Source organism: Symphalangus syndactylus, chromosome 7 (genome assembly GCF_028878055.3).
Source record: "Symphalangus syndactylus isolate Jambi chromosome 7, NHGRI_mSymSyn1-v2.1_pri, whole genome shotgun sequence".
NCBI classification, from domain to species: domain Eukaryota; kingdom Metazoa; phylum Chordata; class Mammalia; order Primates; family Hylobatidae; genus Symphalangus; species Symphalangus syndactylus.
In genome coordinates this window covers 71,950,834-71,967,607 of record NC_072429.2, presented here as the reverse complement: position 1 = coordinate 71,967,607, position 16,774 = coordinate 71,950,834, and the positions used below count along the sequence as shown (strand labels likewise).

Genomic DNA, 16,774 nt, shown 5'->3' with positions numbered 1-16,774 from the left:
CCTTGTTCTTGGTTTACTTTCTTGTTTTGATGGACCACATACTTTAGGGCCTTCCCCGTGAAGGATACATGGGAAGTAAATTTTTTTTGAGATTTTGTGGTCTGAAATTTTTTTATATTTCCCACACACTTGATAGTTTTTTTCTAAGCTGTAATTCTAAATTGGAAGTAAATTTTCACAGAGTTGGGAAGGCATCACACCCTTGTCTTGTACCTCCCAGCATTGCTGTTAAAATTTCAACACCTGATTCTTCAGCCTGTATATGAAACTTTTACCCTTCTCCTCCCTCTCAATGCTTTTCAGACTATTTTCTCAGGGGTTCTGAGATATGTGTATTTTATATGTGTATTTGATAAATTGTGTTGGACATTTGAGTTTTAATCTAGAAATTCATATACTTTAAACTGAGAAATTTCTTATTTATTTAATAATTTCTTTCCTTTTATTTTTGCTGTTATTTATTTCTGAGATGCCAGTCTTATGGATGGTCTTGTGGTTGGTTTTTCTTTTCTCCCCCATTTCTGTTTTTGTTGTTGTTCTGTTTTCTAGGAAGATTTCCTCAAGTTTGTTTTCTAGTCCCTCTCTGACATTTTCACATCAGCTATTTTATTTTTGATTTCCCAGAGTTCTTCCTCATTCTCAGAATATTCCTTTTAAGGCTTCCTATTCTTGTTTAATGGGTGTAGTATTTCTCTTATGTGCCTGAGGATTTTTTTTTTTTTTTTTTTTTGCATTTTTTTTCTTCTGTTCTCCTCATCTTTCTGTTCCTTGTGGTTTGGAACCCTGGATGTGTCTTCTGAGGGGCAAATTAGAAAAGAGGCTCGGAATCTTATTTTTCCGTATGAAACCTTGGAACTCCCATCTCCTTATTTGCAGGGTGACACATGGATTTCACCCTCAACTATGCCTGGTATCCAGAGCCTCTCTGTTTTAGCCTCTCCCAACAGGAAGCCCCTATCAGGAAGGGATAGGCACCTGACTGCGTGGAGTCAAAGAGGTGATAGGGAGATTTCATAATACCTTGAGAAGACTTCCAGATAGTCTTTCTGTTTCAGCCCCTTCTAGGATTCATCTTTAAATGTACCAGGTGTACTCCTAATTCTGGAGGCTTTCTAGGGTTCTGGGTGACACATCACCTTACTGTGAGCTCTTTGTTGGCTTCTTCCTCTGCAGGTTAGGTTTCAGTTACTCACATCTGCTAAGCTAGCTACAACTTGTTCATCTGCTTTCCACTTTCCAGGCTTTGATTTACCTCCTGCTGTTGTCTCCTATATTAGTTTGTTTACTATAAAGAACTGCTAGAGATTGGGTAATTTATAAAGGAAGAGGTTTAATTGACTCATAGTTCTGCAGAGCTGGCTGGGGAGGCCTCAGGAAACTTGAAATTGTGCCAAAAGGCACCTCTTCACAGGGCAGCAGGAAAGAGAAATGAATGCCGAGTAAAAGGGGAAACCCCTTATAAAGCCATCAGATCTTGTCAGACTCATTCACCATCAAGAGAGCAACATGAGGGAACCACCCACTTGATTGAGTTATTTCTACCTGGTTCCACCCTTGACACGTGGGGATTATTACAATTCAAGGTGAGATTTGGGTAGGAACACAGAGCCAAACCATATCATCTCCTTTTATATTTCTCGTTTGTGTCTGAGGAGTACAGTAGAAGAAATACAGAAAGTAAGGATTGGGAGATGAACTGTACATTGTGCTTGCTGGGTTTCTCCTTTTCAAGAGAGAAGTTCTCTTAGTAATTACTTTGACCTCATCTCTCCTGACCTCTTCCCCTTACTCTTCAAACAATGATCTTTAAAAGAAAGAAATTTTGAAGTCAGGCATAGCTCTCAGATGAAAATCATATGTTACCTACTGGATAAATTGTATAATATATACATGTTTTGAGACGGAGTTTCACTCTTGCTGCCCAGGCTGGTGTGCAATGGCACAATCTCGGCTCACTGCAACCTCTGCCTCCTGGGTTCAAGCGATTCTTCTGCCTCAGCCTCCTGAGTAGCTGGGATTACAGGCATGCGCCACCATGCCTGGCTAATTTTGTAGTTTTAGTAGAGACGGGGGTTTCTCCATGTTGGTCAGGCTGGTCTTGAACTCCCGACCTCAGGTGAGCCACTCACCTCGGCCTCCCAAAGTGCTGGGATTACAGGCTTGAGCCACCACATCCAGCCAATTGTGTAGTATTAAGGTAACATAAGCAAGGTAAGGATAGAAGAAATAAGTTTAGTCGAATAAAACAGATTTTATTAATTCCCCTAATTAAAAATGAAAAACTTGTTTAGAAAGACTAAAATCCTGTGGCTAATTGTAGAACTGCTCCACGATTCTGGAAACATAATTATTTATCTAAGAACCTAAACAGTTGTCAGCACTTTGATAAGTACAGGCTATGTTTTGGAGGTATGAACAAAATTAAAAGTATGGTAGGAATGTAAAAGTAAAATTGAACATACTTTGTTTCTTTCTGTTCACCAGGTTTTCTTGTGAGTAATGATTTTAGCTGCTTTTCAAAATCTTTTAAATTTCTTTCACCCCTTGGAACTGTCTACTTCTGTTTTCTCTCATTTGTTTTTGCAGTGTCCTTTCCACCCCGGCCGTACCTTTAGAGCATTCTTTTTTTTTTTTTTTTTTTTGTTTTTGTTTTTTTGAGACGGAGTCTCGCTCTGTCTCCCAGGCTGGAGTGCAGTGGCGCAATCTCGGCTCACTGCAAGAGAGCATTCTTCTTAATAGTTCCAAACTCTGTTCTTCATCTCACTGTTTTTCTTTTCATTCTTAGATGGCACGGTTTTACTTAATCTGTAACTTTTTTGTTCATTCCTTTCTTTAGCTTCTTCTTTCTCTCCTGATAATGACAGTACAAAGGTAGCATGATTACTCTCCTCTAGTTAGAAGACATAGTTTGACGTCCTGGCACCTGTGCATATTATCTGTGTGACCTTAGAGTAATTACAGGAACTCTAACCCTAGTTTGCTTGTCTGTAAAATTGAATGTTAATATCACTTATCTTACCAAATTCTTGTGAGGATGAAAATGAGATAATCCATATTTATGCAAAACACTTAGCACATTAGCAACCACACTTTTAAATCTTAAGTATTAGCTGTTAGCTATTACCACTATCAGTCTATTTTATTACATAGTAATTTCTCTCTTGTGAAGGATGCCTGTGTTAGCATTTTGCAGTCAAAGGTTATAGCAGCAATCTCTCAGGATGGTAAGTGTTGATGAAGACAGGAATTTGTGTTTTAAAGAGATAAAAGAGCTAATTAGAGAGAGAAAGAGATGCTCCCTAGTTCATATGAAGCTGCTGGTTGTTTCTAACATAGTGTCAACTGACTCTTCAGGATTCTTTATTTTCGGTTTTGCTTCTGCTGTCTGCCACTATATCTTTCCTTGTCACCCTAAGATGTATGATTAAAAAGGAATGAATTCAGTAAGAACAACTTTTCTTAAAAATGAACATGGGTAAACTATTTGCAGCAATTGTATTTTGTGTTTATATCTAGGCTTAATTTTCTATTTGACCTTTGACTGTTAACATAAATATAAAATGCTTATCATCATAAGAGATAAGTTACCAGCTTGTACAGAAAGATAATATAACTAAAGTCACTTATTAATTTGATTTGAATACTTACTACTTCAAAGCATATACATTTCAGAATGTATTTTATACCAAACACTAATCATTTGGCAAAAGTCAGAATATTACATGTTTTGCTTAAAGTTAGGACTTAAAGTTAGGACTTAGTTTTCAATTTTTTTGTATATGTCTTTTTTTTATTTTTTTTTTTTATATTTGTATTTTTTGTATATGTCATTATAGCAGTATTTGGTGACCCTTACCATAGGACTTTTCTAGATGGACATAACAACATTTTTGTCTACAGAAATGTTTGATTGTTAGATTGTTAATTTGACCTCGGGAATCATACAAAAGCTCTTTTGGTCACTTAAGCATTTGTGGTGATGATTATTATTTACTATTTTAATAAGATTTACTTTTTGGCCAGGCTTAGTGGCTCATGCTTATAATCCCAGCACTTTGGGAGGCCAAGGTGGGCGGATCATTTGAGGTCAGGAGTTTGAGACCAGCCTGGCCAACATGATACAAAAATTAGCCGGGTGTGGTGGCAGGCACTTCTAATCCCAGCTACTCGGGAGGCTGAGGCAGGAGAATCCTTGAATCTAGGAGGCGGAGGTTACAATGAGCCGAGACCAAGCCATTACATTCCAGCCTGGGTGACAGAATGAGACTCTGTCTCAAAAAAAAAAGAAAAAAAAAAGATTTATTTTTTTCACTACCTAGCTAGAGCTTGTGTTCTATATAATACATATATTGAATATTGGCTTTATGCCTTGAATTATAAATTTACATGATCAGACAAAAGTAGAAGGACATAAGAAGTAGATTTAGGTGTAGAAAAGGAATAAATGATACCCTTCATGTTAGTTTCTTTTGTAGCCATCATCCCAGGGTCAGAGATAGAGATAATATGCAGAATAACCATGTGAGAGGACCTTGCCTTTGCTTAATTGGTCACCTTTTTTTTTTTTTTTTCCTTTTACATAAGCTTGTTTCTCTTGATTTGAACAATTGATTTAATCTTTCAGACAGGGGAAAACAAAGGATGGAGTGGTCCAAAGCCTGGGTTTCCTGAACCAACAAATAATAGTAAGTTCTCATTTTTATGTTGTCTGCACTTGGTGTTCCATCAGTGGCTGAGTGACTAGCTGTCACTGGGATTGGTTGGGTCTATCTGGGTCTGAGAGGCTGTGTTAAGTATTGTGGAGGGTACAAAGGAGTCCTGGTGTTTGCTTTCCTGGAACTGGCAGAATAGCTAGAAAACTAAGACACAGATACACTTAACACAGTTAAACCATTGCAGACAGAGTGCCATTTAATACATGTAGTGATCACATGCTTTTTTAAAGTTGCCATTTTTATTGAAACAACATTATAAAAAATATAAAAATATAAAAAATAATTTAAATAATATAAAAATAATTTTTATAATAAGAAAATAAAGAATTATCTATAAGCTGATTATGCTGTCAAATCAACTTTCAAAGTTCCAATTATTTTTATATGCACACAAATTTTTATATAATTATGATATGCATAAAATTTTGTTTTCACTTAACATTGCCTAAGCATTTTTTGCATTTTGCTGAGTCATTAGAATATTAATATTTTATTAAAGTCACTAAGTGAAATGTCAGAAATGTAAGAATAAAATTGCTCAATTTTGTTCCACTTACAGTATTGTCAAACACTTAAAAAACAATTTCAGTTTACTAATTTTTTTCAAATGTATATGATCAAGATATTTTACACTGGACATTTAGACATTTTTCCTTAATACTCTCTCTCACTTCCTGAAAAGCATCTATTTCACTGAAGTGACCATTTTACTGCAAATCAGTGAATCAAAACATTTGGCTAGTAAAAACACCCAGTCTATCCCATTTCCAACCCTATCTTCTTTACAACCTCTGGACACTGAAAAAGCTTGAATCTGTAAATTATCATAATCCATGGTTTTAGTCTTTGATATTAGCAGCTCATCTCTTGATGTATCATGAAATTAGTAACATATTCTTATCAAAGTATACTCATAAGAATTGAATTCTTGGATTATCAAAACTAGCCTCTTGAAAAGAATATTTCAGTGAGGTGATGGCATTTTGGGGTTGCTTTCTGGGAATAATTTAATGTGCTTCTGAGCCCTTGGCCTATGTAAATAGGGGTGATGAATATGATGGCCTTAGCACATAGCCCAGGGAAAAAATGGAATCAGTTCAGGATTCCTAGAGTTTGTGTTCAGTTCCTTTGATGTTTGAATATATTGGTTTATAATGATTTGGTGAGGGAATGTAATAAACATGAAATTGATTGCAGTTTTATGTAAAGTGCTTAGCACAGTACCTGTTTCCTAGTAAGCACGTAATGAATGTTGATTTCCTTCCATGCCTCCTCCCTCTTTTCTTTTATAAAAATGATATTATTCTATGTAGGCGTGCCAGAAATTCCATTCTTATACTTTTGTCTGTCAGATGGTTTGTGCATACATATGGTGACCAAGAATATATAGCTTATTATTGAATAGTTACATTTAGGCACTAAACATTTTTTTCAAAGAATATAAACTTTATATATTTTAATATAAAGATCAAATAGTTATTAACTTGACAATTTTGACGTGAAATCACTTTATAGATAACCTGCAGGCTCCATCATTAAACAGTGATGTTTTGGCCCCTAGCTTTATGTGTTTGCTTTTTTTTTTAACTTGCTAAGGGATACATCTAATGGGAAGACAAGTGGGGGATGCTTCTGTTCTGTGCAGATATGGGAAGAAATATCACAAAGAGGCCAGTGAGTTTAAGTGATCAGAAATGTGTAAGAATGCGTAACGGGTTTGCTTGAGACATAAAGTTAGAAGTGAGAAAACTATTTGAAGCCAGCTTAAAACTTAACCAGACGGTTAATGCTTTAGGAATTCCTGGTCTACAATGGTTCAGATTAAGGCTTTGAAATAAGAATGTTCTGTTATCCCTTCCCAGCTGTAAGGAGGTGAGAAAGCTGCTCTAAGAGTTCTTTGAATGAACACTGGATTGTCCCTTCCTTGGGTTACCATAGAGGATAAGGGCAACCCAGCTCTGAAAAGTAGCTGTTTCTTTTTTTTTTTTTTTTTTTGAGACGGAGTCTCGCTCTGTCACCCAGGCTGGAGTGCAGTGGCGCGATCTCGGCTCACTGCAAGCTCCGCCTCGCGGGTTCACGCCATTCTCCTGCCTCAGCCTCTCCAAGTAGCTGGGACTACAGGCGCCCGCCACCACGCCCGGCTAATTTTTTTTGTATTTTTAGTAGAGACGGGGTTTCACCGTGGTCTCGATCTCCTGACCTCGTGATCCGCCCGCCTCGGCCTCCCAAAGTGCTGGGATTACAAGCGTGAGCCACCGCGCCCGGCCTTGAAAAGTAGCTGTTTCATTCCCCAAGGGTTAATTCTCACAAGTGAAACCTGAGTCCCCTTGAGCCAGCTCAATGGCGCTTAAATACAACATTATGAAGAAGTTGGACTGTGCTTAGGAATTGATCATTCAGATGATGGACCAATTAGCTGAAAATTAATTTAAATTCATATATTATGGTAATATTTAGGTTAATTTCTCAATCAGTTTCTTAAGTTTGAAACTGTATTCTAAATAATTTCTGTCCTGTGAAGAATACCGGAGTTAGCATTTTGCAGGCAAAGGTTAGAGCAGGGATCTTGTGGGATGGCACATGTGGGGGAAGACAGGAATTTGAGATTGCCAGTGCTGGCTGCTTCACTGACATACTGTCTGACCTTGAACAACTCAATTTACATCTTATTATTCAATTTTCTCTGTTAAGAGTTATGCATACTAATTTATAATGTTGAGAATCTTTAATTATGTAACATTTATAAAATGATTAACCATCCTTGAATAACATCTGAAAAGGTAACATATTACTTTGTGAAAAACACTGTCATCATGAAGTGGCTAACTCACTATGGTTTTTTGTTTGTTAGGTTTTGCTAAACTGTACATTGCTTTGAAATTGTAGTATTAAAGATCAAATTTTTAGCCACCCATTATTTGGGTAAATAATACGAAATTAGCTTGGAACTATAATGTACAAAAATGAAAAGAAGGGAATGCAGAATTGGAAAGGGGAAAGAGGGGAATTTTAATCTGGCATAGCACCTAAGTAGACAAAAAACATTAATGTACATGTGCATTTAATTTTTTAAGTGGAAGATATTTTTTAAAAGATTACAGTCATAGGAAACTGCTAACAATTACAACTAGAAAATAGTTTAAATGGTTTTGCAAGTGATTGTGATTACACAGCCTGGTTCCTCATTTTATTTTCCTTGCTTGATTGCCTGCAGATTTAAAATATGGACCTAATTTTTGGGTGCTGCTCAGGCTTTTTTCATTGTACTGAAATGCAGCAGAAGGTAGACTATTCTAAGTGTGTTTTTATCCTTTGAATCACTGTAATAGTTATGTTGAAGAATAAGAACACATAACTCTGTAATGTGAGGTTTATGTTAAGTTTAGCATAGGGCAATTTTACGCTTGGTGTACACATAAAAAACTAGATTTTTACAGATGAATGACTAACTTTTTTAAAAAAAGATCATGAATTTTAAAGATCTACTGACAGCTCACGGCTCTTGGAAAACTTTGTAAAATATTTAGATACAGTTCAGCTGATAATATCTCTTTTTGTATTCACATTCCATGTTTCTTATTAATACAGGCTTTTACTTAAAAGCAGGTTCATAGTTTCTTAAAGGTGAACTGTAGCTTAATTCAAGATTGGACTAAGCTCAAAGGTATTCACTGGTATGTGCCGAATCCACCCACTAAACGATTATTCGGAGGCATTTTTCACATAAATATTTTTCCGTTAACCTTTTAAAAAGTTTTATTTAGCCCCTGTGAAATATGCTGGCACTTTTAGGTTCATTAGAGATGACCAAAGACAAATACTTGTGGAATGAGATAGCATTCTTATTGACCTCTTTAGGATCTTAGTTGACTTACCAATATTTTTGTCACTTTTGTTTCATATGCCTGTATTATTAAACACTGAACATCCTGAAACCAGGAGGCTACACTGTCCCAGTGATATGACATTGGGTAGATTGCCTGCTGGTTTCCCAAATGCTGTGTACTATATTTAGAACCTCTAGTGTTTTTTGTTTTTTTTGGGGGGGGGGGTTGGGGAGGGAGATAGAAGGGAGGTATATAAGTATTGGACTTTTAAGGTAATAGATTAATATATACTTTCTTTAATAGTGTTTTGAGAGAGTTCCCTGAACAAATTCCCTTTGGGGTTCCCATAGTAGAAACCACTTTGTAGTGAGACAGTTAAAACAGTTGGAGCCAATTGGATGTAAATATAAAGCTGAGTGATCCAACTTAATTATTTATTTAGACATAAATACTGTGTTACAAATGTAAGAATGTAGCCAGCTTTTAGTGATCTTATTTAGAAGGATTGGTGGGTTACTTGTACTGGGCAGCCCAGTCCCTGAATACCTGGTTGTTTTCAAACAAAGGTCTCGTAAATAGAGGGCTATCTGAAGCAATTGGGAGCAATGGGAGGGAACATACACATTCTCATTGCTGTCCATTTGAGCCTGCAGGTAGAATTGCTCCTTCTCCTCTGAACACAGGAGGAAAGATCCAAATATTTCAGAATGATATCATCCTTCTTTTACATTGATGACTGTATATTAGACCTACCTGAGTGGTGAGAAGCTATAGTCTTTAAAAAATTACATTGACAAGAATTCTCCTTTCTTGCCTACTGAATCTGGGAAGGAAGATTAGAGGTAGTGTTAAGCTTGCCTCTGTTTTAGTCATACCAGTTGAGTCTGTCTTTAAAAGTCCATGATTTAAAGGAAAAAGAATCTGAAATTAGAGAGTAAGTTTTTGATCAGATTAGCACAGATAGCCTGTTTTTCTGAAATATTCTCAGGAAAGATTTAATGAATTTAAATTGTTGTGATTTTAAAAACTCGCTTGGCTCATTTTTACACATAAAAAGATAGCAGATACATTTTTTAAAAAAATGGAAATAATATGAGCATTTTTAGGATGCATTTATTCATTGCAGTATGATAGTGTTTTTAAGCATAAGAGCAATGGATGAAACCATAAAGTAAAAAAGATGGATTTATATACATAAATGCTAAAAACAAGTTCAAGGAGCTGCATAAGAAAATAAAAAGGCCCCGGAGTGTGATGTTCCCCTTCCTGTGTCCATGAGTTCTCATTGTTCAATTCCCACCTATGAGTGAGAACATGCGGTGTTTGGTTTTTTGTCCTTGCGATAGTTTACTGAGAATGATGTTTTCCAGTTTCATCCATGTCCCTACAAAGGACACGAACTCATCATTTTTTATGGCTGCGTAGTATTCCATGGTGTATATGTGCCACATTTTCTTAATCCAGTCTATTGTTGTTGGACATTTGGGTTGGTTCCAACTCTTTGCTATTGTCAATAGTGCCGCAATAAACATACGTGTGTATGTGTCTTTATAGCAGCATGATTTATAGACCTTTGGGTATATACCCAGTAATGGGATGGCTGGGTCAAATGGTATTTCTAGTTCTAGATCCCTGAGGAATCGCGACACTGACTTCCACAATGGTTGAACTAGTTTACAGTCCCACCAACAATGTAAAAGTGTTCCTATTTCTCCACATCCTCTCCAGCACCTGTTGTTTCCTGCTTTTTTAATGATGGCCATTCTAACTGGTGTGAGATGGTATCTCACTGTGGTTTTGATTTGCATTTCTCTGATGGCCAGTGATGATGAGCATTTCTTCATGTGTTTTTTGGCTGCATAAATGTCTTCTTTTGAGAAGTGTCTGTTCATGTCCTTTGCCCACTTTTTGATGGGGTTGTTTTTTTCTTGTAAATTTGTTTGAGTTCATTGTAGATTCTGGATATTAGCCCTTTTTCAGATGAGTAGGTTGCAGAAATTTTCTCCCATTCTGTAGGTTGCTTGTTCACTTTGATGGTAGTTTCTTTTGCTATGCAGAAGCTCTTTAGGGACTGTTGTGGGGTGGGGGAAGCGGGGAAGGACAGCATTAGGAGATATATCTAATGCTAAATGACGAGTTAATGGGTGCAGGAAATCAACATGGCACATGGATACATATGTAACAAACCTGCACATTGTGCACATGTACCCTAAAACCTAAAGTATAATTAAAAAATAAAAATAAAAAAAAATAAAAAAAATAAAATGAAAAAAAAAGAAAATAAAAAGGCAAATGACAGTATAAATTGCAGCATAGCAACAAATTGAATATATGCAAAGAACACATAAAAGTCAATTTTTTAAAAAAAGGCAAACACCCCAATGGCCAAAGATCTTAAGAAGACGATTAAAAAGAGCAGATAAGAAATCATGAAAAAATGTTTAGCAATCAAGAAAATGCAGATTAAAAATAAATGTTATGAAATTTCTGATCCACACAAATTGTCAGGGATTTAAAAATGATACTTCCAACTGTTGGGTGAACAGACTGTCACATGCTGCTGATGGGACTCTGACTTACTGCCGTTCTGAAGGGAATTAGCCGTAAGTATACAGCGCCTAGGCCCATTTCTTTCTAGAGCTTAACTAAAACATACGGAAAAATAGAATAGTTTTCCGTAATGAACATATACTAGTTTTATAATCAGAAAAAAATGAAGAATATTTAAAACACTGACATTTACAAACTTTGGCCTGAAATACACAATCTGACTGCATTTAAACATAAATATTTTATATATGTGTGTATATATATATATATATATACACACATATATATATATATTTTTTTATTTTTTATTTTTTATTTTTTTGAGATGGAGTCTTGCTCTGTCGCCCAGGCTGGAGTGCAGTGGAGCAGTCTCGGCTCACTGCAAGCTTCGCCTGCCGGGTTCATGCCCTTCTCCTGCCTCAGCCTTCCCAGTAGCTGGGACTATAGGCGCCTGCCACCACGCCTGGCTAATTTTTTGTATTTTTAGTAGAGACGGGGTTTCATTGTGTTAGCCAGGACGGTCTCGATCTCCTGACCTTGTGATCCGCCCACCTTGACCTCCCAAAGCGCTGGGATTACAGGCGTGAGCCACTGTGCCCGGCCATAAATATTATATTTAAACAGCTAGGGAAGCAGAATTGTCTGTACACTGAAGTCTTGAGGAAACTTTTCTGAAGGTAAAGAAGAGGAAACATAGTTTTCTAGAGTCTGAATGAAATTTCAATTTCTGAAATGTATGCTGAAATTTAGAATATGTACTGTGTATTCTAAGAGGTCTATGGGGATCAAAAGGTGTTTAAAATTAGTATTTTCAAAATTAGGAGCAGACTGTAATGATAGCACAGATAAATATCTTGCAGAAATTCAAAGTTGAAGTATTAAGAACTACTTAATTGCCTTTGTCTGTTAGCAAAGAAACTGTACAATAAGCATAAGGAGAAAATAAAGGTAATGCTCCTAATTACTTATTCAGTTTGTCTAGAAAGGTGGAGTTTTATAAAATCTTAAAGTGTATTACAATTTGTGAAGAAACATTAACTGCTATTATTTAAAAAAATAGGCAATATTTGATGCATAACGTATTTAACACTTATATAAGTTATTAAGCAAGATAATGAGCACCCATGAACCCACCGCCCAATTTAAGAACTAGACATTACCAATATATTTACCTTCACGTTTGTTCTCCTCTTTCATATCCCCCATTGGCTATGCCTCCTCCAGCAGAAGTAGCCACTATCTCTGGATTTTATATGTAGTCGCCCCACCCTTTATTCCTCATAATTTCATCAAATAAATGAGTCCTTATCAGTATTTATTTAATTTTGCTTTTTTTTTAAACTTTAGAAAAATAGCGTCATATGGTATATTGTCCTCTGGAATTCTGCCCTCCCCCGCCCCCACTTAAGATTGCAATTTAAGATTGCAATTTAAGATTATTTTATTTTGTTACATAAAGTATTTCATCCACTATGTGAATATCCTGTAATGATTTATCCGTTCATCTGTTGGTCCACAGTTGGAATATTTTCAGGATTTTGTGATTATAAACAATATTATTATGAACATTTTTGAACATTTCTACTGGTGCACAGGTATGAGTTTCTGGGAGTGGAATATAATATGTGTAAGTTCAAATTTACAAGAAATACCAGTTGTTTCATAGTGGGAGGGCCCTTCAAAGTATCTAATTTCCCATGCTGTAACAAGTAGAAATCTTTTATCATTTTTTACCTTCAATTTCATTTTTGATAATGAATTTAGTTGAAGTTTAGTTCAAATTCCACTATTTCATTAATTTTATTTTTCATTTTCTATTTTTACTGGGGTTTTTGAATGGGGAAAAATTAAAAATGCAAAACAGCTCTCTGTATTTTTTGTCCTCATTAGTGCAGTGGCCACCCTGACCCTCAAGCAAGTAACTTATGTTTTTTTTGTGCGTGTATTGTCCCAGAATTTATATTATGATTTATATACGTATGTATAAATCTATATACATTTTATACACACATATATATACACACAAATTCAAGTATATATTATTCAACCCCCTAGCCTTTTGAACATGCCGTTCTACCCATTTTTTTTTTTTTAGCTTAACAGTATGTCCTGAAGATCCTTTCCTATGGATATGTATAGGGATTTATTATTATTTAATCAGTTTTTCACAGATGGATATTTAGATTCTTTATAGTATTTTCCTATTATCTGCCATGTAAAAACCTCATATATAAGTAATTTTACATATGTAGTAGCATATTGGAGAAATTCCTACAAATGGAATTACTCCATTACAGAGTATGTATCCTTTTAATTTTGATAGGTGTTGCCAGAGTACTGTCAATAGACATCAGTTTACGTCTCTACCATCAGTGTAGGAGATTTCCTGTTTCCCTACAGCTTCAGCAACACAGTGTGCTATCAAAGTTCTGAATATTTGCCAATTTGATCGTTGAAATATGGTATTCAGTATAGTTTTATTTTGCATTTCTCCTATTAAGAATGAGACTAAGTATGTATTTGGTAGATCTGTGAGCCATTTCTATACTTTTTCTGTGAATGACATAACCATATCTGATGTCCATTTGGAAATTAGGTTGGTTAGTCTTTTTTCTTTTTTTTTTTTTTTTTACTTGGTAGGACTGTGTATGTGCATCTGTGTGCCTTTATGACATGAAAATTCTTTTCTGTTTTCTTTGTTTATGATGGAATTTTCTTTTAAAGTTTGGTTTTTCTTTTTAATATATTTGACATTTTAAAATGGTCTTTTATAGCATGTGTAAGTTGGGTATAATTAATAATACCTTTCTGACTCTGAAATTAAAAGCATTTCTTTATTTATTTTTATTTTATTTATTTATTTATTTATTTTATTATACTTTAAGTTCTAGGGTACATGTGCCCAACGTACAGGTTTGTTACATATGTATACATGTGCCATGTGGGTGTGCTGTACCTGTTAACTCGTCATTACATTAGGTATATCTCCTAATGCTATCCCTCCCTCAGCCCCCTACCCCATGACAGGCCCCAGTGTGTGATGTTCCCCACCCTGTGTCCAAGTATTCTCATGGTTCAGTTCCCACCAGTGAGTGAGAACATGCAGTATTTGGTTTTCTGTGCTTGCGATAGTTTGCTCAGAATGATGGTTTCCAGCTTCATCCATGTCCCTACAAAGGACATGAAGTCATCCTTTTTTTTATGACTGCATAGTATTCCATGGTGTATACGTGCCACATTTTCTTAATCCAGTCTATCATTGATGGACTTTTGGGTTGGTTCCAAGTCTTTGCTATTGTGAATAGTGCCGCAGTAAATGTACGTGTGCATGTGTCTTTATAGCAGCATGATTTATAATCCTTTGGGTATATACCCTGTAATGGGATGGCTGGGTCAAATGGTATTTCTAGTTCTAGACTCTTGAGGAGTGGCCACACTGTCTTCCACAATGGTTGAACTAGTTTACAGTCCCACCAACAGTGTAAAAGTGTTCCTATTTCTCCACATGCTCTCCAGCACCTGTTGTTTCCTGACTTTTTAATGATCGCCATTCTAACTGGTGTGAGATGGTATCTCATTGTGGTTTTGATTTGCATTTCTCTGATGGCCAGTGATGAGCATTTTTTCATGTGTTTTTTGGCTGCATAAATGTCTTCTTTTCAAAAGTGTCTGTTCATATCCTTTGCCCACTTTTTGATGGGGTTGCTTGATTTTTTCTTGTAAATTTGTCTGAGTTCTTTGTAGATTCTGGATATCAGCCCTTTGTCAGATGAGCGGACTGCAAAAATTTTCTCCCATTCTGTAGGTTGCTTGTTCACTCTGATGGTAGTTTCTTTTGCTGTGCAGAAGCTCTTTAGTTTAATTAGATACCATTTGTCAATTTTGGCTTTTGTTGCCATTGTTTTTGGTATTTTAGTCATGAACTCCTTGCCCATGCCTATGTCCTGAATGGTATTGCCTAGGTTTTCTTCTAAGGTTTTTATGGTTTTAGGTCTAACATTTCAGTGTTTAATCCATCTTGAATTAATTTTTGTATAAGGTGTAAGGAAGGGATCCAGTTTCAGCTTTCTACATATGGCTAGCCAGTTTTCCCAGCACCATTTGTTGAATAGGGAATCCTCTCCCCATTTCTGTTTTTGTCAGGTTTGTCAAAGATCAAAAGGTTGTAAATGTGTGGTATTATTTCTGAGGGCTCTGTTCTGTTCCATTGGTCTATATCTCTGTTTTGGTACCAGTACCATGCTGTTTTGGTTACTGTAGCTTGGTAGTATAGTTTGAAGTCAGGTAGCATGATGCCTCCAGCTTTGTTCTTTTGGCTTAGGATTGACTTGGCAATGCGGGCTCTTTTTTGGTTCCATATGAACTTTAAAGTAGTTTTTTCCAATTCTGTGAAGAAAGTCATTGGTAGCTTGATGGGGATGGCATTGAATCTATAAATTACCTTGGGCAGTATGGCCATTTTCACGATATTGATTCTTCCTATCCATGAGCATGGAATGTTCTTCCATTTGTTTGTATCCTCTTTTATTTCATTGAGCAGTGGTTTGTAGTTCTCCTTGAAGAGGTCCTTCACATCCCCTGTAAGTTGGATTCCTAGGTATTTTATTCTCTTTGAAGCAATTGTGAATGGGAGTTCACTCATGATTTGGCTCTCTGTTTGTCTGTTACTGGTGTATAGAAATGCTTGTGATTTTTTGCACATTGATTTTGTATCCTGAGACTTTGCTGAAGTTGCTTGTCAGCTTAAGGGGATTTTGGGCTGAGACGATGAGGTTTTCTAAATATACAATCATGTCATCTGCAAACAGAGACAATTTGACTTCTTCTTTTCCTGATTAAATACCCTTCCTTTCTTTCTTTCTCCTGCCTGATTGCCCTGGCCAGGATTTCCAACACTATGTTGAATAGGAGTATTGAGAGAGGGCATCCCTGTCTTGTGCCAGTTTTCAAAGGGAATGCTTCCAGTTTTTGTCCATTCAGTATGATATCGGCTGTGGGTTTGTCATAAATAGCTCTTATTATTTTGAGATACATTCCATCAATACCTAGTTTATTCAGAGTTTTTAGCATGAAGGGCTGTTGAATTTTGTCAAAGGCCTTTTCTGCATCTATTGACATAATTGTGGTTTTCGTCTTTGGTTCTCTTTATATGCTGGATTACATTTATTGATTTGTGTTTGTTGAACCAGCCCTGCATCCCAGGGATGAAGCCAACTTGATCGTGGTGGATAAGCTTTTTGATGTGTTGCTGGATTTGGTTTGCCAGTATTTTATTGAGGATTTTTGCATCAATGTTCATTAGGGATACTGGTCTAAAATTCTCTTTTTTTATTGTGTCTCTGCCAGGCTTTGGTATCAGGATGATGTGGGCCTCGTAAAATGAGTTAGGGAGGATTCCCTCTTTTTCTATTGATCGGAATAGTTTCAGAAGGAATGGTATCAGCTCCTCTTTGTACCTCTGGTAGAGTTCAGCTGTGAATCCATCTGGTCCTTAACTTTTTTTGGTTGGTAGCTGTTAATTATTGCCTCAATTTCAGAGCCTGTTATTGGTCTATTCAGGGATTCAAGTTCTTCCTGGTTTAGTCTTGGGAGGGTGTATGTGTCCAGGAATTTATCCATTTCCTCTAGATTTTCTAGTTTATTTGCGTAGAGGTATTTATAGTATTCTCTGATGGTAGTTTG

At 36.1% G+C, this 16,774-nt stretch overlaps 1 protein-coding gene across 21 annotated transcripts in view; it reads left to right on the top strand.

The window, feature by feature from the left end:
- STAU2 (staufen double-stranded RNA binding protein 2) overlaps positions 1-16,774 on the top strand; it is a 338,058-nt gene that overhangs the window by 170,533 nt on the left and 150,751 nt on the right. For all 21 annotated transcript variants that reach the window (XM_063642824.1, XM_063642827.1, XM_055286518.2 and 18 more), the window contains one exon: positions 4,625-4,685. In XM_063642824.1, the coding sequence (XP_063498894.1) occupies positions 4,625-4,685 (61 nt within the window). The remainder of the gene's footprint in view (positions 1-4,624; positions 4,686-16,774) is intronic.